Source organism: Maniola hyperantus, chromosome 12 (genome assembly GCF_902806685.2).
Source record: "Maniola hyperantus chromosome 12, iAphHyp1.2, whole genome shotgun sequence".
NCBI lineage: Eukaryota > Metazoa > Arthropoda > Insecta > Lepidoptera > Nymphalidae > Maniola > Maniola hyperantus.
The window spans coordinates 6,108,982-6,133,555 of NC_048547.1; the positions used below are offsets into that span (position 1 = coordinate 6,108,982).

General features: G+C 36.9%; 1 protein-coding gene and 1 long non-coding RNA gene across 3 annotated transcripts in view; both read right to left on the bottom strand.

Annotated features, from left to right (window-relative positions):
• Positions 1-24,574, bottom strand: part of LOC138403084 (uncharacterized) — a 356,408-nt gene that overhangs the window by 54,414 nt on the left and 277,420 nt on the right. The gene's annotated exons all lie outside the window — the stretch shown is intronic.
• The window catches only part of LOC117987294 (fatty-acid amide hydrolase 2-B-like), a 32,978-nt gene continuing 9,233 nt past the window's right edge, over positions 830-24,574 (bottom strand). Inside the window, exons 1-9 of one of the 2 annotated variants that reach the window (XM_034974262.2) lie at positions 18,378-18,782; positions 15,394-15,576; positions 15,084-15,303; positions 5,565-5,782; positions 4,947-5,076; positions 3,640-3,779; positions 2,649-2,789; positions 1,892-2,161; positions 830-1,339 (exon numbers count right to left, since the gene is read on the bottom strand). In XM_034974262.2, the coding sequence (XP_034830153.1) occupies positions 1,037-1,339; positions 1,892-2,161; positions 2,649-2,789; positions 3,640-3,779; positions 4,947-5,076; positions 5,565-5,782; positions 15,084-15,303; positions 15,394-15,576; positions 18,378-18,614 (1,842 nt within the window). In that variant the 5' untranslated portion in view covers positions 18,615-18,782 and the 3' untranslated portion in view covers positions 830-1,036. Of the gene's footprint in view, positions 1,340-1,891; positions 2,162-2,648; positions 2,790-3,639; positions 3,780-4,946; positions 5,077-5,564; positions 5,783-15,083; positions 15,304-15,393; positions 15,577-18,377; positions 18,783-24,574 lie in introns of those variants that run through there. The other variant, XM_034974263.2, reaches the window with a different exon arrangement.

Here is a 24,574-nt window from a genome sequence, read left to right on the forward strand (position 1 = left end):
GCAATATGAGTTGACTCATTGACCCCGTGTCATATCAGGGAGACAGAAATGGTTGAAAAAGGCAAGCGGCGTAAGTATGCCTCTCTTACCGAGAGTTACATTTATGTTCTGTTTGTCGTGGAGACCCTGGGGCCATGGAGTCTTAGTGCTAAAAAAAAATAACGAGACATATTATTTCAACGCGATTAATAGCCTCATCTGGTGACAGAAAGGCTGGCTCATTTTTTGCGCTACGGATCTGGCTATCTAGCGCGGAAATGCAACCAGTATTCTTGGCACCATTCCACGCGGGCATGATTTGTAAAGTACCTAATTAGATAAGCCTAGCTTTAAGTTCTACTGTAATATTTTCAAATAAACAATTATTATCGGTTAACTGACGGATGGGTTTAAAAAACAAAAATCACGCTGAATTTCATAAGTCAAAACCATGGGTCAAACAAAACAATATTTTCTCTATCACACTCATAAGCTGCCTGCGTGCGAGAGAGATAGAGAGACTCTTCTTCACTCTTCTTGCGCTTTTTAATAGATTCTACACGAGCGTAATTTGTGAATGTGTTGTACGTGCCTTCTCAAAAAATTTATAGTTGTTGCATTTCACGAGGGCGAGTGGTTCATGCTTGTGTGTAAGTCGTATCCGTATAAGTAAGGTACAGTAAATGTGTGACTAAATTGGTCCGACGTGCACGCACACTTACGCGCTGATCGTCTATTCGACGTAACCACAAGTAAAGTTCACACGCCTTCGTGAATTGCAAGAACTGTACCTATACAACAATTAGCCACAATTGCCTAGCAGGGGAGAAATAAAACTAGGTACAATAAATATATTTCATATGTTTACTTTTTAAATTCCCTGTAATTAAAATTATATACACGCTTAAAACAAATTTATTTTTATACAAAAATACTTATTCGGTAAGGATCCATAAAATTCTAACGTCTTTGTCAATTATCTCTGTACTTCAGCTTTGGCCATTTTTAATTTCCTTATCGCCTTTTCTTACATTATTCTAACATCGTTAATTGTCATCTAAGCAGTCTTTATACAGTTTAAAAGTTCTTTGTTTGGCGGTGACCACCCACCAAAAGCTTTTTCGAATTCCTTAGCAACGGCTATTGTTAAGTGATCATTGCACTTGTTAGCAACTATTTGTATTCCCACCGGCAAACCATTTTCGGTGAGTCCCAGCGGACAGGCAGTTGCGGGTAGTCCTAGCGCGTTGAAAATTGTCAAATACCCACAATTAAGAAACTTGTAAAATATCCTATAGTGCAGATGAGCTGGATATGGGAAAGTAGGAAAAAGTAATACTGCGTCGTCGGATAATGCTTTCTGTAATAGAAAAAATCGTATTTATTATCAAATTTAAAATTATAATTAGAAGGTTTCGTCACTTGACGTTTAAAGTGGGTATCGATTAGGTAGATAGCCCCTTCTTTTAAACAACCATTAGGTACCTAACGTGATTTTCTTATCACCATTCCAATACTTCGTACAGTAGCCGGCAAGAAATATTGTACACCGACCTTTAGAATGAGATTTCGGCTTTGTAGAACGACTTTTTCCATTTTTTTTGTAACAAGACTTTTCCCAAGACTGGGCCCAAAACTGGTTCGACAAAATCGGTTAAACTGTAGGACCGTGAAAAGCTAGCAGACAAACAGACACACTCTCGCAATAAAATAAAATAAATAAATAAAAATCTTTTTTATTCAAATAAACATTTACAAGTACTTTCGAATAGTCGGATGCATCTACCACTAGTTCGGAATGCCTTTCCTACCGAGAAGAACCAGCAAGAAACTCGGAATTATAATATTAGGTATGGATGGATAATAAAACTTAGACTTACATACTTAATAATTAAAAATGGTTGCAACTTACATTGAAATCTGATTTGATCTCTTCAAAAATCCTTAGCAGATTGTCGTAATAACTTTTTGGTAAAGCGTCGAAAAACTTCTTCAATGGGCCATAGGCGACACTCGTCAACGAATGATTCGATAGGCCGGATATTTTCTTTAGAACATCGGGCCAAACGGAAATCCACTGATCGCGTTGATGCGGGTCCGTATAGATATTTTGTACATGTGGAATGTTGAAGAGAACTCTCACACTTATCTCCCACATATGTTCGATGTTCGCTATTTTCAGCTGAAATTAGGTGAAAGATAAAATTTGAGGTTCCATAGTCAATCCAAAGTACATTCGCTAAATCAGTGTCTAACACAAAACTGATAGCCTTTCTACGAAAGTATCACTTAAATGAAGAGCAATGTAGAACCTACCAATGTCAAATGAGCTTGGTGGCAATCATTCAGTGTTAGACACTGACTTAGCAAATCACCTCGCTGTTCACGATATTTTGAGGGTTTTAGTTTTAAAGAGTGGTGCGACCTACTCGTAGGTGTAACGGGGCGTAAATTGCGCTGATAAAGTAACGTTGATCCGAGTCAGTTATTGTATAGCTGACCAACTCTAGGGGTTCAAATAGGACCTGTAACTGCTCTCCATAATCCATATTACAGACACTAGTAGGTAGGATTATAAAAGAATATACAGTTTACCTTCTTTTATAATCCTACCTGTTGATTTAAAAGACAATTTTTTAAGTGTAAAGTACTTAACGTTATGTCTTAACCTCTTTAACTTCAATATTATACGTCGACTGTATGTAAGCTTTGGCTTTGTCTAGCGCTTTCTTTACATCTGACCCTATTTTGTTTGTCACGTGACTGTCATCTCCCTCCATGTAATAGAACTTGAGCCGCGTGAGGTCTACCTGTAAAACAGCAAAATATTTTTTCATGAATGAAATATATATAGTACGCGACAGGTCGAGACGGCAATCAGATGGCGAGAGGGGGGGGGGGGATATTGTACATCGACCTTTAGAAAGAGAGTTGGCTTGTCTCCGTCACTCATACCTTTGTGACGTTTTGTCGGTCTCAACGACTGAGGATATGCTCTACGAAACCGCTTTCTCTTTCTAAAGGTCGATGTGCAATATTTTCTGCCGGGTACTGTAGGTATAATAGCTATCTGTTTATTAAGACTATGGTTCGATCCAAATATCGCCGATCTATATAGATCGAGTGTGTAGCATTCGCCACAGAGTTGCGAAGCTGACGGTTCAATGGGTGGCGACTGGCGTGCATAGATAGATCAAAAACCTAAAAACTTTGGAGTTGCTGGGATAACAACCTCGCACTAGAAAGTGCTGTGTTCCCCCAATAGGTAGACAGGCGACATCAAAGGCGCTTGTAACCAGGCAGCGGCACAAACCTGAGGTGTGTGGCCCTACAAGAGTCAAGTCCAGCTGCACGATTGATAACAACTACGACAATGACATGTACCTACGTAGCTACAGCTATTTCTGAAGAGTTTTATTTTAATCTAGCTTATGCTCGCGACTCCGTCCGCGTGGACTACACAAATTTCAAACCCCTATTTCACCCCCTTAGGGGTTGAATTTTCAAAAACCCTTTCTTAGCGTATGCTTACGTCATAATAGCTATCTGCATGCCGAATTTCAGCGCGATCCGTCCAGTAGTTTGAGCTGTGCGTTGATAGATCAGTCAGTCTGTCAGTCACCTTTTCCTTTTATATACATAATAAATTTTAATTCTTACCGGCTTGTCCAAAGGTACATCAGGTCCATTAGGTTGCTTCAAAACTTTGAGAAGTAACGTTAAATCTTCGGCGTATCTTGTTATGGGTCCAAGTGCAAAGTACTCTTCAAATTCTGAATCTAAGCAATCTGGTACGTGACCTAGAATAGAAGAGAATTTAGAAAAATAAATGAAATATATTTATTTATGCCTATTACATAAAAATGATAATATTTTCCGGACAAGTTACAGAAAATTGATAGGTAAAATCAAGACAAAACAAAATAGCGTGCAACAAGAGCTATTTTTTGTTAAGTAGGTAGTGTATAAAACAAAATATTACTTTTTCCTCCCCGTGTGACATGCTTAAATTATGATTTATTAGGTGCTTACTCAGAGGTATTTACCGATTTCTAATTTTTGTTCTGTGCAGATTAAGGCTAAGAATGAACTATCGTAACTAACTGTGGATGATGATCATGATTCGATGGAAGATGGAATTAGGTACCTACTTAAATAAGTAAGTAAGTACCTACTTCCGAAAATGCAAAGCTGCCTCTTTTATTTAATAGCGTGAAATTTTATACAGCCGTGATATTTTGATGGTTGTTTTCCCGCAGCGAAATGATTTTTGTCTTGATAGGTAAGTACTTAGTACAAACGATTTACTTTTCAAAAATTAAATTCGGTCAAGTGCGAGTCTGACTTGCACTCCCAACATTCGTACCAATTTTTAGCCCTCTGCGAAAGGGTTTGGTACCATCGTACAAGAAATCACATTTTTTAATTTGTTCAAAAGTTCATGACAAGGCATAAGATGACGCGCATAGAAATACATATTATGTGAAAATTTCAACTCACTACCCACTACGGTTCACATATGGATCAGAGACATGATCGCTAACTATGGGTCTCATAAGAAAGCTCAGAGTCACTCAGCCGGTGATGGAGAGAGCTATGCTTGGAGTTTCTCTACGTGATCAAATCAGAAATGACGAGATCCGTAGGAGAACTAGGGTAACCGACATAGCTCAATGGGTTGCGAAGCTGAAGTGGAAATGGGTAGGGCACATAGTTCGTGAAACCGATAGACGTTGGGGTCCCAAGGTGCTGGAATGGCGACCTCGCACCGGAAGACGCAGCGTTGGAAGACCCCCCACTGGGTGGACGGACGACATCAAACAAGTCGCAGGGAGCCGCTGGATTCAGGCAGCGCAAGACCGTTGCGTTTGGAAGTCCCTACAAGAGACCTATGTCCAGCAGCGTCTATCGGTTGATGATGATAATGGTTATTATGCTGTGTTATTCTTCTATCTATAGATACTTGCCTTGAATAGAAAGAAGCTTTGGTGTGGGCTTGTGTCCGAAGATACCGTTGAACATGGGCGGTAGTCGCAACGATCCTGCTATGTCCGAACCCACGCCCATGAGCGAGGCGGCCGATGCAATTAACGCTGACTGTGAATGTTTAGAAAATAATATAAAATAATGATTTAATATCTAAAATTAATAGGCACCTCTATAAATTATTTCTCCTTATTTCTTATATAAAAATTACATTTTGAGAGTTACATCTTTGTTCTGTTTGCCGTGGACACCCTGGGGCCATGGAGTCTTAGTGCTAAATAAAATTTACGAGACATTTCACCGCGATTAATAGCCTCATCTGGTGACAGAAGGGCTGGCTCATTTTTTGCGCAACGGATCAACCTGACTGTCCAGCGCGGAAATGCACCCAGTATTCTTGGCACCATTCCACGCGGGCATGATTTGTATAGTAATTAGATAAGATTAGCTTTAAGTTTTATTGTAATATTTTCATTAAAAAAAAATGAAAATTGACATAGATAACTTTTTATCCCGGAAAATCAAAGAGTTCCCAGGGGATTTAAAAAAAGCACGCGGACGAAGTCACGGGCGTAATCTAGTTCCCTATAATTCCTTACTTCTCCTCCAGAAGATCCACCCGTTGTACGTTTCTGGTCATACGGATTCATAGTCAAACCGGTAACGTTGTTGTACGTCTCCCAATTCATACATAGCTGTGGCGTATTGGTGACAGCTATGGGTATAGCGCCAGCTGCTCTCGCCAAGCGAACTATATCCGCGTCTTTTTTAGCAGGATTTCTGTACGGATAGACTGTCCCGCAGTCGTTGCTCATGCCTGAAACAAACTTCTTTAAGTTTTTACCCACGACGGAGCTGAGACCGATTTCTAGCCTAACGCGGTGGGTGTACCAGTATATACGAATTACCTGTGGACCCACTGGTGGAAGGAGCCGGTGGGTGCACCGGTCGTCTACCCATATTATGTGTTTAGCTTTAGAGGTCGCAGGTATATTTGTGTGTAATGACTGTTAGGTATCTAAACATATTTTCCTTAAAATTATTATTACTCGACCAATTTTGATGCTTTTTAGGGTTCCGAAGTTGTAAGGGTGATAAATTGTGCGGAATAGAAATATACCCGGATACGGAATAATCTACCACCTTACAAAGATTAGAGGAAAAAAAAATAATTTTAATTTACTTTACTTGATCTATCTACCTAGTAAAGAATAGAAGCTAGCCGTCGACTCCCTTGTAATGCATATGAGGTGTTATAAATGAAATTTGCTAGATGTTAGGCAAAATTGTTTTTTATGTAACTTTTACCGGGGTCGCTTAATACAGAATGATGGCTAATAATGCTTAGTTATTCTAGCTTAATGCCAAGACTTAATTTAGATACATTAGAATGACTTAGGTAGATAGTACATAAGATCTATGTTTTAAATTTAAGATGCCATTGGCATGGAATAGACAATGACACAGTAAAATTCATAAAATTGTTTCAAAATAAAAGCTCAGTAGTAAAGACAGGGTTCTTACTGTACACATACACTAAGAAGGTTCACTAAACTGTTGCAGGATACAAACATTTGGCTTACTTGTAGGTGCGAAGACTGCAAGGTAGCTGGACGGCATCGGCCAAGATCCAAAACTCCATTTATTTGATTCTTCACAACCGAAATGTTTCATTACAAAGATTTTCACCAAGTCTTATCCATAGAAATTAAGTTGTCAACGTGAATGTGCGAAAGAAATAAATACGAAAACCGAAAACGCAAACGGAAGACTAAAACGTAAAACGTAATACGTAAATACGAAAACCCTATTGAACTCCTGGCCACCAATGGTTTTCAGAAGTCCACCCACAACCCATTTTCCTCATTTATTTGGGAAGATAAAATAACTGGAACTGGAATGAAATCATAAAATTAGGATTTTCTCTAACCAAACCGCCATTTTGTCGAATCCACATTACTTGATTTTTCACTCACCATAACTGATGAAACATGGAAATACGTTAGGATGACTACATTTAGAACTATTGTATTTTTCCAGGCGAAGCCATGGGCGAAAAGGAATGAGATTTTCCTGGAACGAAAGAAATTCGTCTTCACATGTTGACTCCAGGAAAATTCTAAATCTCATCAATCGGTGTTGCCAGACGCAACCCGAGTGTCGCCGCTCTCAGTTAGTTTGATCATGAAGCCAATTCATTTTTGAATATTTGCGGAACCTAAGGATATATTATAAGAACCGTTTTGTTAATGACTTAACAATAAACAAATGATATTATGGTTTTATTTAATTATTTTGTTTTATTTTTACGACAATTGACAACGAAGCAAACGCCATCTATTGTGGCTCGAATGAACTCTGAACATCGACCCACGCGTAGTTCTGCACCTTGATGCTAGGTGGCACCAACATACTTTGAACAAAATAGATTTTACTTAAAAGCGAAACGCTAATTAGTAGTTCAAAATTTACAACGTCACAATACTTCCCCTCCTACGAAAAGGTTCAACAGGTTGAACCACGCTGCCCTCAGCGTCATCCAACAACTACTAACAATTTGCCTGAAACAAACAAACAAAAAAACACAGAAGTTACGCGTGAACGCACATCTACTACTAACAAGGAAAATTGTCTAACAAAATAAATATACTGAAAACAGTGTAAGGTTTTATACATTATACTTAACTACACAACCCTAACTTCTAAAAAGAATATATACAAAAAAACTTCATGGTGTCTAAGACACTTGAGTGGAAACATCTTGGCATCATTCATCAGCTGACTGATAGAATGCGTCTAGGCCTACGGTGGTTCACTCTTTTAAACTACCATCGTAATATTTGTTACTCAACAAATACGGAAAATCTGGTTGTGAACGGGTCCATCTGATATGGCAACCGTTCTCTATCCCATTCGGAAAAATAAAACCGAATCAAAATCGGAATATGAGAAAAAAAAAACGACATAACTCTCCTAGAAAATAGATCTCGGAACAGAATCGGAAAAATAACAGAAATGATCCATTATCTAGAAGGAAAACGAAAACAAAACACAAAACCCCCCCTTTTCGTTATCCCCAAAGTACGATATTTGCATTTTTACTTTCTCAACCGGTTGGTCTACCACAAGCATTCCAATCATCACATATTCATCCCTACATACATCCACTACATTCCTCCTCAACTGAACCATGGTAATGTAACTGTTAACTCAGAACATCACTACACTCATTCAAATTCCTAATTGAATATTGATAACTTAAATATTCAAACAGTTTAGACCAAACTAAGTAATGGCAAATATCTACTTCTTAATATCCTTAATATGCCAAGTGCCTATTGGGTGGTTGTCAGCTACTCTAACTAGTTCATAAACCAAAGGTGACAAAACCTTGACAACCCTGCACTTTTCATACTTAGGTGCCAGCTTAGCTGCGAAAAAATTTGTAGCGTCGCTTTGTGGATAGGTCTTTTTCCACACTATATCCCCAACAGAATAGCTTGCAGACCTACGCCTTAAGTTGTAATGCGTTGCATACTCTGCATGAGCCTGAAACAAATTTCTCCTAACCTGACCAAATATGTCCTCCAAAGTTCCAAACTTTCCTGCGTATTCCTCCCTTGGAATTCCGGCCTCGTACTCCTTATCCGTGTCCTTATAGAAGGAACCATTTAAAACCGGTTCTCTAGCGTGGACAAGGAAGAACGGGGAGAATCCAGTGGATTCATTAACCGCACTGTTTATGGCGAACTGGACCTTGTACAGGTTTTCGTCCCAGGACCTGTGGTTATCTTTCACAAAAGCGGCTACAGCAGTCATAACAACCTTATTGTACCTCTCAACAAGGTTAACTTGCGGAGTGTACAGTGGTGTGTAGTGTAATTTCGGAATATTATAACGCTTAATGAGATTACGGAATTCAGATCCTGTAAATTGGGACCCATTGTCCACAATCACAGTCTCTGGAACACTATGGTTCAAAAATACAAAATTCTCTAGCGCTTTAACAACAGCGGCACCTGTGGCACGCCGTAACGGAAACAACATTGTATATTTCGAAAAACAACACGTCACCACAAAAAGAAATGTAAATCCTGATTTAGACCTAGGCAAAGGTCCGACTAAACAGATAAACACACTTTCAGTCACACCTGCACCTAAGGTTGATACAAGTAAAGGCACTGATTTTACGAAAACAAATAAACAACTATGTTACAAGTGCGGCAAGGGTAACCATTCCTTTAAATTTTGCAGGACAGTTCCGAAATTTATTAGATGTTTTTCGTGTGGACGTCAGAACTTTACAGTAAAGACATGTCCAAGTTGTAGTAAAAAGGCGATTAGTAAACCCGCTCCGGACAAAAATTCAAAAAACTAATTAGTAAGAACTGTGCAGAGACACAAGTAAAGAACTTGGTCATTAACAACAAAACATCCCTTTTACCTGACACAGTTCTGTATTCAGTGGATAAACGAGACTTTAGGCCACATTTAAAGGTTTTTGTTGACGGTTTTGAGATTACAGGTTTACTAGATTCCGGTGCTTGCGCGTCAATTTTGGGTAACCAGGCGCACAAGGTTTTTTTGAGATTCGGTTATAAACTGCATAGCAGTATTGATACCACATTTTCAGTGGCAAATGGAGACAAACTTGATTGCATGGGTTATATGTTTATTCCGATTACTTATAATTCCGTAACTCACATAATAAAATTTTTTGTAGTACCCTCTATAATAGCGGATGTTATTTTTGGCTGTGACTTTTGGAAAACATTTCAGTTAGCCCCTGGCATTTTTGATAATTTAGAATTAATTAAGGCACCTTCTCAATTTTACAATATTTGTGCGATTGATAATAAACAAATTCATACCATCACTTCTTTTGAAAACTTATCATCTCAACAGAAAGAATTAGCCCAGTCTGTAGTAAATAAATTTTTAGATATTTCTTCAGAGAAAATTGGATTGGGTAGAACAAAATTAATTGAACATGTTATTGACACCGGTGATGCCTTGCCAATAAAAATAAAACAATATCCACTTTCTCCCGAAAAGAAGGAAGCTTTAAGTAAAGAGTTAGATAGGATGCTGGAAATGGACGTAGTTACTCCGAGTGAAAGCCCTTGGAATAACTTTGTTTGTAAGCAAACTCTGAACTTAAAGTTGCCTTACTGTTAGTAGGCTCAGAAAATAAGGCGGAACGCTGCCTCGCAGCCTCTAGTTTGCGACACTTTTCCTTCAACATTGCGACAGACTTAATGTCAACAAGAGCTAATTGTTCTGAGTAAAAAGGGCGAATATTATGTAATAAAATTTGTAACTTTTGTTCTTCGGAAAGTGGTGTTGACAACCTTGAAAACATGCAAAACATTATAGCGAAATAGATAGACACAGGTTCTTCAGAGCCTTGTGTTCTTGCTCGAATTTCACCTAGCAACCTGTAGTCATAATCTACTGCATCAAATTCCTCTAAAAATAAAGTTTTCAATTCTGACCAAGACGAAACTTGACATTTGTTGCCTCTGTACCATAACAATGCTCGGCCTGTAAAAAGATGAAATGCAGAAACAAATAATTTTCCATCTGAAACGCCATAAGATCTTTTATATTCCTCAACGCGTTCGATGAAACTGCGCGGATCACCCTGTCCGTTGAAATGTAACTTCCACTTGGCAACATTTTTATCACCAGTGCAGTCAACGGCGGTACTCTCGGAATCCAGTGATTCGTCGTGAGACGACTCATTGTCAGCATCTAATCTGGAAATCAAACTCTGCAACTTTGTATGTAATTCACTCTTCCTACTTATTAAGCTGAGTTCGGAACACTGTATTCTCAAAATTCTAAAGTACAAATGTGAAGCTAAAGCTTTAGACCTACAGAGGGCATGTCTATCTTTAGTGTCAGAACACTTTTTTAATAAATCTTCTAAGTCTTGAAGTTTTTTAGTAATAACCCCTAACTCACTTTCAGAAGAGAAATCTGTCTCTAAAATTGATTCAGAAGGAATTTCCTGAATTAATTGTTTTAACTGTTTCTTTAAACCTAGCACTGTAGGTGCTGGAGTTTCGGAACGAATGGATACCTCATAACACAATTCGTCCTTCAAAAGTGAATGAAACTGGGCAAAAGTCTGTTCCATTGTGTTAAGTCAAAACACATTTAACAAAATATCGAGCTTGTGTAACTGTCTATGTTTAGCCTTATACAAATTGGTTAAACACAAACACAAAAGAAGTTATTTAAACTATTAAATATACACAAGCAAAATACACAACAAAAACAATATTCTTAAGTCTATCCTAACTATTTTATCAATTATGTTCCTATTCCAAAATATTGTTAATAATACAAGCACATATTATTACTATAGTAAACAAAATATAACAAAATAAAACTTCCCAAAATTGAATAAATGATTGTAAGGTGCAGTATCACCTTTATGAGTACACAGTGTGTTACAACCTTTACAATTACAAAAGTAAACAGGCAGCAAAGTTGCAATGAACTCTGACTAGCATATTATCTTTCAAAAAAACAAAGAGATTGTGCAATGGTTTGATGACTGTTACTTTACACTTTTAACACATAACCTAAAATACAACAAAATCTGTTTCTAAATGTCACTTTAAACTACCAGCATTCAATTAAACTTAACATGTTTTGTGTGTGAAGTAGCTTTTATCATAACCTTAACACAGCTCTAAACAAAATTTCAACAAAATAATGAAGTATCAAGTCACTGAAAAAAAATTGTTCATAACTTCATACTTGAACTTAATGTAATCTCTGAATATAGTTTATATATTTAGTTTCACAAGTTGTAACTCTTAGTATTTATAAATGTATGTGTGTAACTAGTTAACGGCACATAGCGTTTCAAAACTTTAATTATACTAAGTTACCGGAATTTTCAAACATAAGATGTACTTACTATTGAAAGCAATACCCAACAACAACTCAGTTAAGCAATGTTTATTACTAAACTGAAGGCAAACATTCACTTATACACCTCCAAGGTAAGTCAAATAACATAATTGAACGGCATAAGCACCATTTATAATGTGTTAATTAAATAAGAAAAAAAACCAATGTTGGACTATACTCAGAAAATTACTTAAACTATCAAACAAAATTTCTAACTATTAGTTATTATTTAGTTAGTTAACCATAAAAACAGCTTAGTGCTCTTTGCAATGTGTCACTACTTAGAAAATTGTACAATCAGCGGAGTACATTTCATAAAATTCACAAAATTTCTCAAAATATACTGAAATAACTATATAAAAAAACGTTCGGGCGCCATTTGTAAGGGTGATAAATTGTGCGGAATAGAAATATACCCGGATACGGAATAATCTACCACCTTACAAAGATTAGAGGAAAAAAAAATAATTTTAATTTACTTTACTTGATCTATCTACCTAGTAAAGAATAGAAGCTAGCCGTCGACTCCCTTGTAATGCATATGAGGTGTTATAAATGAAATTTGCTAGATGTTAGGCAAAATTGTTTTTTATGTAACTTTTACCGGGGTCGCTTAATACAGAATGATGGCTAATAATGCTTAGTTATTCTAGCTTAATGCCAAGACTTAATTTAGATACATTAGAATGACTTAGGTAGATAGTACATAAGATCTATGTTTTAAATTTAAGATGCCATTGGCATGGAATAGACAATGACACAGTAAAATTCATAAAATTGTTTCAAAATAAAAGCTCAGTAGTAAAGACAGGGTTCTTACTGTACACATACACTAAGAAGGTTCACTAAACTGTTGCAGGATACAAACATTTGGCTTACTTGTAGGTGCGAAGACTGCAAGGTAGCTGGACGGCATCGGCCAAGATCCAAAACTCCATTTATTTGATTCTTCACAACCGAAATGTTTCATTACAAAGATTTTCACCAAGTCTTATCCATAGAAATTAAGTTGTCAACGTGAATGTGCGAAAGAAATAAATACGAAAACCGAAAACGCAAACGGAAGACTAAAACGTAAAACGTAATACGTAAATACGAAAACCCTATTGAACTCCTGGCCACCAATGGTTTTCAGAAGTCCACCCACAACCCATTTTCCTCATTTATTTGGGAAGATAAAATAACTGGAACTGGAATGAAATCATAAAATTAGGATTTTCTCTAACCAAACCGCCATTTTGTCGAATCCACATTACTTGATTTTTCACTCACCATAACTGATGAAACATGGAAATACGTTAGGATGACTACATTTAGAACTATTGTATTTTTCCAGGCGAAGCCATGGGCGAAAAGGAATGAGATTTTCCTGGAACGAAAGAAATTCGTCTTCACATGTTGACTCCAGGAAAATTCTAAATCTCATCAATCGGTGTTGCCAGACGCAACCCGAGTGTCGCCGCTCTCAGTTAGTTTGATCATGAAGCCAATTCATTTTTGAATATTTGCGGAACCTAAGGATATATTATAAGAACCGTTTTGTTAATGACTTAACAATAAACAAATGATATTATGGTTTTATTTAATTATTTTGTTTTATTTTTACGACAATTGACAACGAAGCAAACGCCATCTATTGTGGCTCGAATGAACTCTGAACATCGACCCACGCGTAGTTCTGCACCTTGATGCTAGGTGGCACCAACATACTTTGAACAAAATAGATTTTACTTAAAAGCGAAACGCTAATTAGTAGTTCAAAATTTACAACGTCACAAAGTAAACAAATAGTTTCGCCATGTCCGTCCGTCTGTCCGTATGTCCGTCCTCGCTTAATCTCAGAGACTATTAGCGCTAGAAATCTGTAATTTGGCATGGATATAAATATTAATCACGCCGACAAAGTGGTGAAATAAAATTTTGATATATTTTTTTAGGGTAGCTCTACATGTAAAGTGGGGATGATATTTTTTTCTCGTCTACCCCATAGTGTGGGGTATCGTTGAATAGGTCTTTTAAAAATACTGTGGGTGTGAGAACATCATTTTTCGATTTCTAGATCCGTTTGTAAAATATGATGTTTTAAAGTGTTAATTTTTATTAGAGTCAAGTGTCCCCAATATCAGCCAAATGGTAGTATATATAGGAACGTGAAAAAAATCACAGCAGTAGTATATATAATCAATTTTAAAGGAAAACTATCATGGCTAAGTAGGGTTCACAGGTTAAGGAGTTACATTTGTTTTTCGAGGATTGTGACTACGGAACCTACACTGCGCGTGGCCCGCCACGCACTTGGCCGGTTTTTATATTTTTATTATTTAGAATCTGGGTAGGTATGACCTTAGAGCAGGTTTTAAGACCTATTTTACGTAAGGGCACTACAGCTTGGTTATTAATTTTTTATTTGTATACCTTTATGTTTATAATTGCCACATAGGTACCTATGTTAAGTTTTCCTTTGTTAGTTCGGAGGTTGGAGTTCGGGCGCATTAAATAGACGGTTAAAACATATGAATTGTGAATATCCTATTTAAATTAATCCTTAGATTTAAAAATTTCTAATATTTAATTATGTATAAATAAATATTCTTGGTTTTAATGCATTTTCTAATAAAACAATTTTGCACGACAATTTTTCACTATTATAATATGTTCACAAATGTTAATACAAAATTAGCATAAATGATGAATACCCTCGGGACAAAGAATTCAAATATTTTTGAATAACCTCAATTTGACCCTTCAAAGTTTTTGAGATCTCGCTAGAACCAAACGATCGTTATGATTTAAAAAAATTATAATAAGTATTTTATCAGCCTCTTTCACTTCTTAGAAATCTTTTAAAGTGCGGCGGATGATGAAAGATTCGGCTAACTCATAATTCGCATGTCTTTTTTAGGGTTCCGTAGACCGTACCTCAAAAGGAAAAAAGGTTTATTTTAATTTTATTCGAATAAACTTCCCCTTGCCCTGCAATCTCACTAGGTGGTAAGTTGTAAGTGATGTTGCAGTCTAAGATGGGAGCGAACTAACTTGGAAGCGGTATGGCAGTTATATCTAAAACCCATATCGCTAAATCGCTAAATCACTTGGCGGCACGGCTTTGCCGGTAGGGTGGTAACTAGCCAAGGCCGAAGCGTCCCACCAGAACTACTTAGGATTGTATTAGGTAGGTATTAATCACTTACCTTCGAGCGCTAAACTTTCTTTCACAGTCATAGGTAGACCGAGTAAAGGATATTCTTTAGCCAGTTCCTCTGGCGTCCGCTCGTTTGAAGCTATCATTTTGTCAATACATCTCGCCTCCTTCAGTGCTATGTCGTACCGGGGCTCGACGACAGCGTTCAAGAACGGATTCACTTCTTTACATCTTTCTATGTAAGCTTCCACTACTTCTTCGGATGTGATCTGTAATGCAATCGGTTCTTATGTTTTTTTTTAAATAGATATAGCGAGCAAACGAAGGAGAAAAAACCAACTAGGTATTGTACGCTTTACCTGTCTATTCCTGATCATCATAGCCAATGTGGTGGCGGAATTGAACAGTATTGGATTCACAGGTGGCGGACATTTTCGGTTCCGTTTAATGTTTAACAGATAAGTGACAGGCCACACTACGATCGACAGCGACGACACCAAGAACCTCAGGAACCAGCGCACGAACCCGTTCAACATGACGACCTGAAATAAAATATAACAGGAGATTTTTACAATGTTCAACCAAGAAAACAAGTTTATAACAATTAAATATTAAAATTACAGATCGAAATTATCATCTAAATTCTAAACCACCGCAACGAGGCAGGGTGCCCAGAACGCTGGCAGCGTTACCTCGTTGAATGGCCAGTAGACTAATATGCTCACCGAGGTAGCTGTCAGCCCTCCGGTAAATTTTTACAATCCACTTTTATGTATAACTAGCTTATGCTCGCGACTTCGTCCGCGTGGACTACACAAATTTCAAACCCCTACTTTACCACCTTAGGGATTAAATTTACTTTAATTTACTTATTGATAGTTGTGTTTTATACATCCAGTCAGAGATTAAATTTATACTTACTTACTAGTTAGATACTATAACTACATCCAATTATATTATATACATTTAATTTGTGTCGATTAATGTGTCGATCCCCGAAATACCGTTTTCCTAGTAGGTATAGAAGGTGAAATGTCATCACGAAGTTACGACAAAGAATACAGTTAATTGATTTTTAGGGATTCGTACTTGAAAAAGGAAAAAAGGAACCCTTAGGACGACGTTTTGTTTAATCACAAAAATCCCGAGTGTTTGATAATAATATGATGTTACGGTCTTATCGGGTCCGGATGGTACGAATGTTGAAAAAGTAGAAAAAGAAAAGAAGGTTAATAATAACAATTAGATCATAGATTAATTATTGGTTTCGCTACGAATTAGATATAGGTACTTAATCTAACATTCACTAAAATTCGCATAGGTATCCTCACTATGCCTGTATCGTTTTGTAATACTGTACCTATCCCGCAGAAACAGATGTAGCTACTAGCTACAGTTAAAAGAGGCCGACTAACTGTCGAAATTAATCATGAGTTTGTTGTGGGCTCTTCTCAGACCTGGGCGCGTTTGGAACCCTCGTAGCTTTAGTTTTAAGTTTGCGTAATAATTATCACCCCTATATCTTACAAATCTAACACCATCGACCATCAATAAGAGTAATTTATTACCTATTTTGAATAAATAATTTGACTTTGACTTTGACCTATAAGCAATATTATCTAAACCATACAATTTTTACTTAAACGTAACTTATCGGCAGATTACAGATAGATTATTATTTATCTTTACTCAATTTAGAAATAGATATAGTTTTCTGAAAAAGAATTGAATTTGAACCCGGTACTAAAACAGTAGATATGTTCCTATCTATGATGTTCAACTTCCGTAAAGCCTGGAAGTATGTCAACGTAGGTTTCTGACCTGCAATATTATGATAAATAATGTATAGCGTGTAGTTACATTGGCAAAGACTGCACAAAGTATTGTCACGGAATATTAATTGATAGATGAGAAAGGAGCGATAGGAAAATCGTGCTACGGTCTGTGTCGAGGTGGAAACTGGAGATATATTTTAGTGAAAGGCTGGCTTTACATAATACAGAGGACCCTAGTTTGAGAGCCGGAATAGAGGAAGATAATATTATCTATATAATATCTAAATATATAAAAAGAAAAGGTGACTGACTGACTGATTGACTGGTCTATCAACGCACAGCTCAAACTACTGGAAGGATCGGGCTGAAATTTATCATGCAAATAATCATCCGCTAAGAAATGATTTTTGAAAACTCAACCCCTAAGGGGATGAAATAGGGGTTTGAAATTTGTGTAGTTCACGCGAACGAAGTCGCGAGCATAAGCTAGTCTAAATAATATAAGGAAAAGCTGACTGACTGACTCTATCAACGCACAGCTCAAACTACTGGACGGAGCATGCAGGCTGAAATTTGGCATGCAGATAGCTATTATGACGTAGACATCCGCTAAGAAAAGATTTTTGAAAATTCATCACCTAAGAGCGATCGCGCACACATCCGATCCGAATCCGTGAAAATACGGATATAAAAAATATCTACGTCATATTATGTCATAATAGTTCTATGAACACTTAGGAATGTATTTTCACGGACTGGGATCGGCTGAGTGCGTAACCGTCCTAAAGGGGTAAAACAGGGCTTTAAAATTATTTATGTAGTAGACGCGGACAAAGTCGCGGGCATAAGCTAGTTAAGTATAAATGCAAAGGTGTGTTTGTTTGTTGATTAATTGGTTTTTGAATCAGTCTTTCTGAAAATCTGTCCCTATGCAAATAAAGGTAGGTTGGTTTGTCCTTTATTTACGTTGCAACGAAGCAACGGATCGACGTGACATTTCCGTGGTTAGTTAGTTAGTTCCGTAGTTAAAGGTCTGGAGAGCGACATGCTACTGTTTATCCCGTGAAATCTGAGAGTTCCTACATAACTAAAAAAAAACTAAATTTATAAAATAGCTATAAAGTCGTGAGTATGAACAAAGATCAAAAAACGGCCAAGTGCGAGTCAAACTCGCTCACCGAGGGTTCCGTAGTACAATCGTATTTTATCGACATTTTGCACGATTAATCAAAAACTATTATGCATAAAAATAAATGAAAATGTGTTTTCGAATGTACCAGGTAAAGCCCTTTCATATGATACCCCACTCCACTTGGTATAGTAAACTCACTTTGAAAGTTGAAAATACTAATTATTTGTTCATGAACACATGTTTTTTGTGATGTAACCACAAATTCACGGTTTTTGGCTATATTCCTTTACTTGTGCTATAAGACATACCAACCTACCAAATTTCATGATTCTAGGACAACGGGAAGTACCTACCCTATAGGTTTTCTTGACAGATATGGTTCTTTTTTTCCTTTTGAGATACGGAACCCTAAAAATAACATTATATGTTAGGTTACCTTAACTGTGATCCTTCTCAACAAAAAATTTGTTATTTTCAACAAAACATCACGTAAGTCTTCTAAAAAGTCCGAAAACCATTTCGGGTACCACACATTCGAATTATTTAACAACACTTCAGCCAAAACAAATCCTTGGTATATACTAGCACTTAATACCATTAAAAACACACGTGTAAAAACGTACAATCCGGCGTTCAAACACGATAAACACAAATTTAATATTGAGTTCTTCATTATACGCTTCCTTAACCTGCTAGCTAGTTTAAGTTTAAATTGAGGTATTTATGAATTACATTTATTTATTTTTTTCAATGGTTTAAATGGCACAACCGTCTTGTTAGTCTATTGTGGGTATAGAAGAAAAACCGGTTGCAGTACGAAAAAATATTACAAGTACAGTATACAATAGTACAAGCACAAAGAAAACTGCTATCCATTTTACAGTAATGACAAGTGAATACGTATAATAATGAATGACCTTTTACTCATTAGGTGCACAAATGAGTTGATAAGTTATCACTTATCACACGTTCGCTGCTAGTTATGCGTATCTAATTTAAACAACTTATTTGATAGATCGAAGTCCAAATCATGGCGAAAATAAATGCACATTGTTCAATGTGCATAAAACAAATCATTTTTGACCGACGCACAACAAAAGGCGCACTGGTAAGCGCTGTGGTCTTGTCAGTGGGATCAGTGGGTCCTGGGTTTGATTCCCGGCAGGGGTTTGGAATTTTATAATTTCTAAATTTCTAGTCTAGTCTGGTGGGAGGCTTCGACCGTGGCTAGTTACCACTCTACCGGCAAAGCTGTGCCGCCAAGCGATTTAGCGTTCCGGTACGATGCCGTGGAAATACCAAAGGGGTATAGGTTTAATAAAAACTGCCATACTCCGTCCAAGTTTGCCTGCATCCATCTTAGATTGCATCATAAGGTGAGATTGCAGTCAAGAGATAACTTGTATCAGAATAATAAAAAAACAATAATACGTGTGACGGATCCGGGATTTATAAAACGATAGATCAATTTACAAATAAGTAGGTACCTACCTGACTATAATATATTTAAATTTCTTTATGGAACAATAAATGTCTTAAACCAGATATTTATTCCCACTTACGGAACCCTAGGGGGGCCATGTCTGACTCGCATATGGCTGGCTTTTTACTAAGATAAAAACTATTTATCCTAATTAGTGTTAACCCAAAGTAGGTACCTATCTAATAGCTACAAGTCAGTGGCGTGCACAGGATTTGAAGCTAGGGTAGGCATTAGTTAGGTAGAAACCTGTTTACTGACAGGTCATAATGAAAAATATGCATTAAACTATTACAACTGGGGTAAGCAGTGCATTTATGCCTCTATGACCTGCACGCCACTGCTACAAGTAAGTAGGTTAGCCAAGATGCATTCATATCCATTCAATAGTAGTTTCACCGTGATACACGCAAAAAGACAAACAAAAATTTACAAAAAAAATACTGTTTTCGGCTGTTAATCAAAAATAGTAGGTACGATCCTGCGATTAACATTTTCTAAACATAGGAAGTAACATTAAATGCACTGAAATCGTTTAGTTGCAATTTTATTAAAAGGTGTACCTGAGTATAAATTAATTTTATTAATTAACGTGATGGTAATAGTTAATAACTAATCTACCTATACCTTATCAAAATTTAATTGAATAAATTTTAAAGATAGTACTTATAGATAACTGTCAAAACTTTATCATCACGTCGTGTCCATAGTAGTTCATGTAATGGTTAGATAATAATTGATTTTAATATTATATGTATTTTAAAATTAAGTAGTTATGGCCGGCCGGCCATACACGGACTGCTCGAGCGGTTAGCCAGTGATCAACATACACGGACCGCTCTTGCAGTCAGAGTCAACAGCTTGAAGGTGCCATCGAGCAGTTAGCTTAACTGCTCGATGACAGCTTCAAGCAATTTCAATGCGGGCGGGAAGCGTGCGCGACGTGGAATGAGGAGCGCGGGCGGAGGTAACTGCGCAAGAGCGGTCGACATCTCGAGCAGTCAGTGTATGCCTGGTGACTGCTTGACCGCCCAACCGCCCGAAGCAGTTGCAACTGCTTGAGCGGTTCGTGTATGTACGTACGTAGAAGTCTGTTGTTCAATACGCAGTCGCAGCTTGAAGCAGTCCATCCTGACTGCTTCAAGCTGTCCGTGTATGGCTGGTCTTAGACTCTATGTTAAAATATACCTAATAGATGAAACTGACTGGACTAAGGGCGTTTGTGCACTCATCCGTATTCGGTTCGTATCCGTGATACGGTATTTGACTATGTCAAAAATAAATTATTTCTCAGTGATTATTAAATAGAGGGTCTTCCAAAATACATAAGGTCCACGTCCTTTATTAGTTGCATGAGTGATAACCATTTTAAATTATCAATTACCTAAAGTAAAAAAGGACATCAAATGATTGTGACGTCACATACCGGTAATCCATAGAATCTCGCATACTAAGCGCACGTTTTGACGTTTGATAAAAGTTACTGATTTGACTAGTTGTTAAATACCGGATTCTTCGAAGTGACCGTCATACAAATACTAACATTCGATTCGTATTTTTTTCAAGGATCCGTAAAGTCACGGATGAGTGCACAAACGCCCTAAGTCATAGCATTTGCTGATATATCAATCTTCTTTGCTGTCATGCTGTGAGTAGACAGTGATCAGTGAGTGAGTGGAGTCGGCATCGAGTCTGTGTGATGTGCGAAAACCTTTGAAGCGATTACGCACTCATACGATCCAAGTCCGTGAAAATAAGTTCCTTTTTGTTATACGAACTATTTGTATGGTAGCTTATGACATATGTCGTAGATATTTTTATATCCGTATTTTCACGGATTCGGATCGGATAATTGCGTGATCGCCTCAGAATAAATACCTTTAGAAGTAGCCCTATTGTGACTTTTACTGTTAGAGCGAGATAGCTAAATACATTGAAGCTCTTATTAGAACGTGACAAAATGATTACCTATGTTTTGTCCTTATCACCGTGGCCACTTTTTTTGTTTGTCAAAATGTATTTGTACGTTAGATCTTGACAAACAAAGGTTATGTTGACTCAAGTATTTTAAAGAAATAATTGATTTGTTTAGTTGTTTTTTGTTTTTGAAGTTATTGTGCAATGGTGGGTTCCAGTATACCAGATTACAATAGCCGAAGCGAACGTAAAATATACGGAATAACATTTCACAAGTAAGTACCTCTGCTTGAGCGAGAGGGACTGAGGGGGCCACGCTATCAGCGTTGCAAATCTGGTATATCTGTGGTGATCGCTGTTGGTGCTATTATAATTGCCAATTGCATTGCATGGTACCGTGTATTACTTTACTCTATGCATGGTACGCACAAAGATATACCTACTCGTAAGTTGGGACTCGCTTGAATAAAATATGTATATTCACGGGTGTTCATGTACCTACAGGTAGATACATGGCAAGAAACAGAGGGGGCAGAAGAAGAAATGTTTCATATAACTATAAGCGGTATATTAAAATAATGGGCAGGGTCTAGGCAAACGCCTAAGCGTAATTTTCTATCCTTGTCGTTTGACCTTAAAACATTCAAAATTGTTTACTTATTATAGGTATCTAATAAGTAAACTTTGGATTATGATTAAGTAAATATACCTCAACGTTAACATTATATTGGTTGAGATATGTCGCTTCTTCGTCCAACTATGTAGTTTAAAAACAAATAATCTTAAGGATAACTAATATTAATACACAATTCGTGTATGTCGTAATGAAAATATTTGTTTACAAATGTGTGAAAAAAATCTATATTCCGTTTAGAAACTGACAATAGGTCAGTTTCTAAACGGAATATAGATTTATCCGGATTAAGAATCTATGTAATTCCTACGTAGCTGTACATGGCTAATGGTTATACTATCACCTGAGCGGTCGTTTCTTTTCGAAACTTGAGCGTCTGTTTCAAGAGCATAGGTTTTTTAATTCAGAAGCTTGCAGGTAGCTCAACAGGTTGAAAGGAAGCAATTGAGCAGCCATAGAAAAGTTCAGCTTCTTTTTCAGATGCTATGGCTGGTATGGTTAGACGCTTATGCGATTTTACCCAGTCAGTAGCCAGAAATTTAGTCAGTATTTTTAGGTATTATTGCGTGCACAATACAGACAAATACTTATAACTTAAAGCTGTTAAAACTACTTGCCATAATGACACGCCTAAATCATATTTCTACAGGCAACACGTAGGTACATATAAAAGATCTAAGTACATTCAGTGATATCGAACTTATCGTCAGTTTTATAAAGGTGGAAGAATAATTATAAATTATTATAAAGACATCAGTCTTTCGTAGAATTTTCAAATGATTTTTGAAGATTTTTCCGCAATCAAAAATAATTTATTATACCTAGTTAATTATTACTATAAACTCGCAAATTGTGTTTGGAGTCTACAGAACGTCACTAGTGACATTGGATAAATTACAAGTATTAGATATCATTAAAAATGTCATTTTTTGTTAATAATCTGATATCGATCGTAGGTAAAAAAATTATTTACAGGAAAGACTATAAAATGTTGCAAAAACCTAACTTTATGTTACGTTAACGCTTCATTTAAATGATTAATCAATTTATTAAATTGCTTAAATAAATAAAAATCAAAATGTATACAAATTAACGAATTAGGTAGGTGCCTACCTACTTGTGCTTACTTAATTAATTAAGCAAAAAATTAAAATTGAAATCACCTAAGTTTGGATTTCAGCTTAATAAGTATTTCGCATACTTAGGTGTGAAAATCGAGAAAACCATGCTAATTGGGCGGGCCTTGAACAGTTTTATAGTTTGTGTAAAACCAAAGTCACAATTCACGTAGGTATTCAGAAAATATTCTAACCATAACATTATTATTATGTTGAAACAGGAAACAGCGCAGACATGCGTTTATGATTTAGAACGGCATTGAGACATTGTGATCTACTTGCATGTGACTAGGTACGTACCTCTTACTATTGAAAGTGATACTATTGTGATGTACTTAAGTGTTCCACTGCACATTTGCACGTAGTGTTGTATAGAATGGCGAATCGAGCAAACGAGTTCAGTTAACGTTTCTAACTCGAGTTAAATTAAGTGTTGGTTAAGTATGAAAATCTTAGAATGTACAAGGCTAGCTAGCTACTCCGGCTAAGGTTCATTACGCAGTACTCTGGTGTAGAAATCGTGCAAACCACTGCCTTTGGTTGGTCAAGTACAGTCTTACGCCATGCAGTTTACTTACTTACTTGTATGATGTATCTAGGCATGTTTGTAAATGTGTTGCTAATATGATGGGAAGGCACCTAATAAGTCTTGCAGTATCCTGCAAAATGTTTTTTTCTTCATATTACCTACCTAATACCTAGCGAACAAACGAGCTGACATGTTTTTTACTGCCGCCTAGCTTATGGAAATCAGCAGCACCAGAGGAACTGTTAATGCGTTGCTGGCTTTTAAGGTAGATATCTGTTTATTCGACCCGTTAAAAACCCCTTTAATTAGTAGTTTTGGCGGCACACCGCAGGTGCGTAGGGTGCATTTTAAGAAAACCGAAAACCATGGGTTTAGTAAGTACCGTACTTTGGCCGCTGCATTGTGACGATCTCAATTATATCTCAATAATCTATGTTTGGCTACCACCCTGTCACTTTATTGGCTAAAAAATGCACAGTTGCAGCATGAAGGCCGTATTATTATTAAACTCAGCCAATCAAAACAATTATTGCGATCGTGTAGTTTAGTGATACTAATTACAGCTATCGTGAGCCATCATGAGGCAGACGTGCAAGTGGTGGTATACTAAGTAGTGGTAAATATCCAGGATAAGTACCTAGCACCTAATTAATAAGTAGTAGATTTTGAGCCTCAATAGCTCAACCGGTAAAGGAGTGGACTGAAAACCGAAAGGTCGACGGTTCAAATCCCACCCGTTGCACTATTGTCGTACCTACTCCTAGCACAAGCCTGATGCTTAGTTGGAGAGGAAAGGGGAATAATAGTCATTTAACATGGCTAATATTCTTTATAAAAAAAGAAAAAGTAGATAACTTTGTAGGTTTACCTAGATATCTAAATATATAAAAGTAAAAGGTGACTGACTGATCTATCGACGCACAGCTCAAACTACTGGACGGATCGGGCTGTTTGG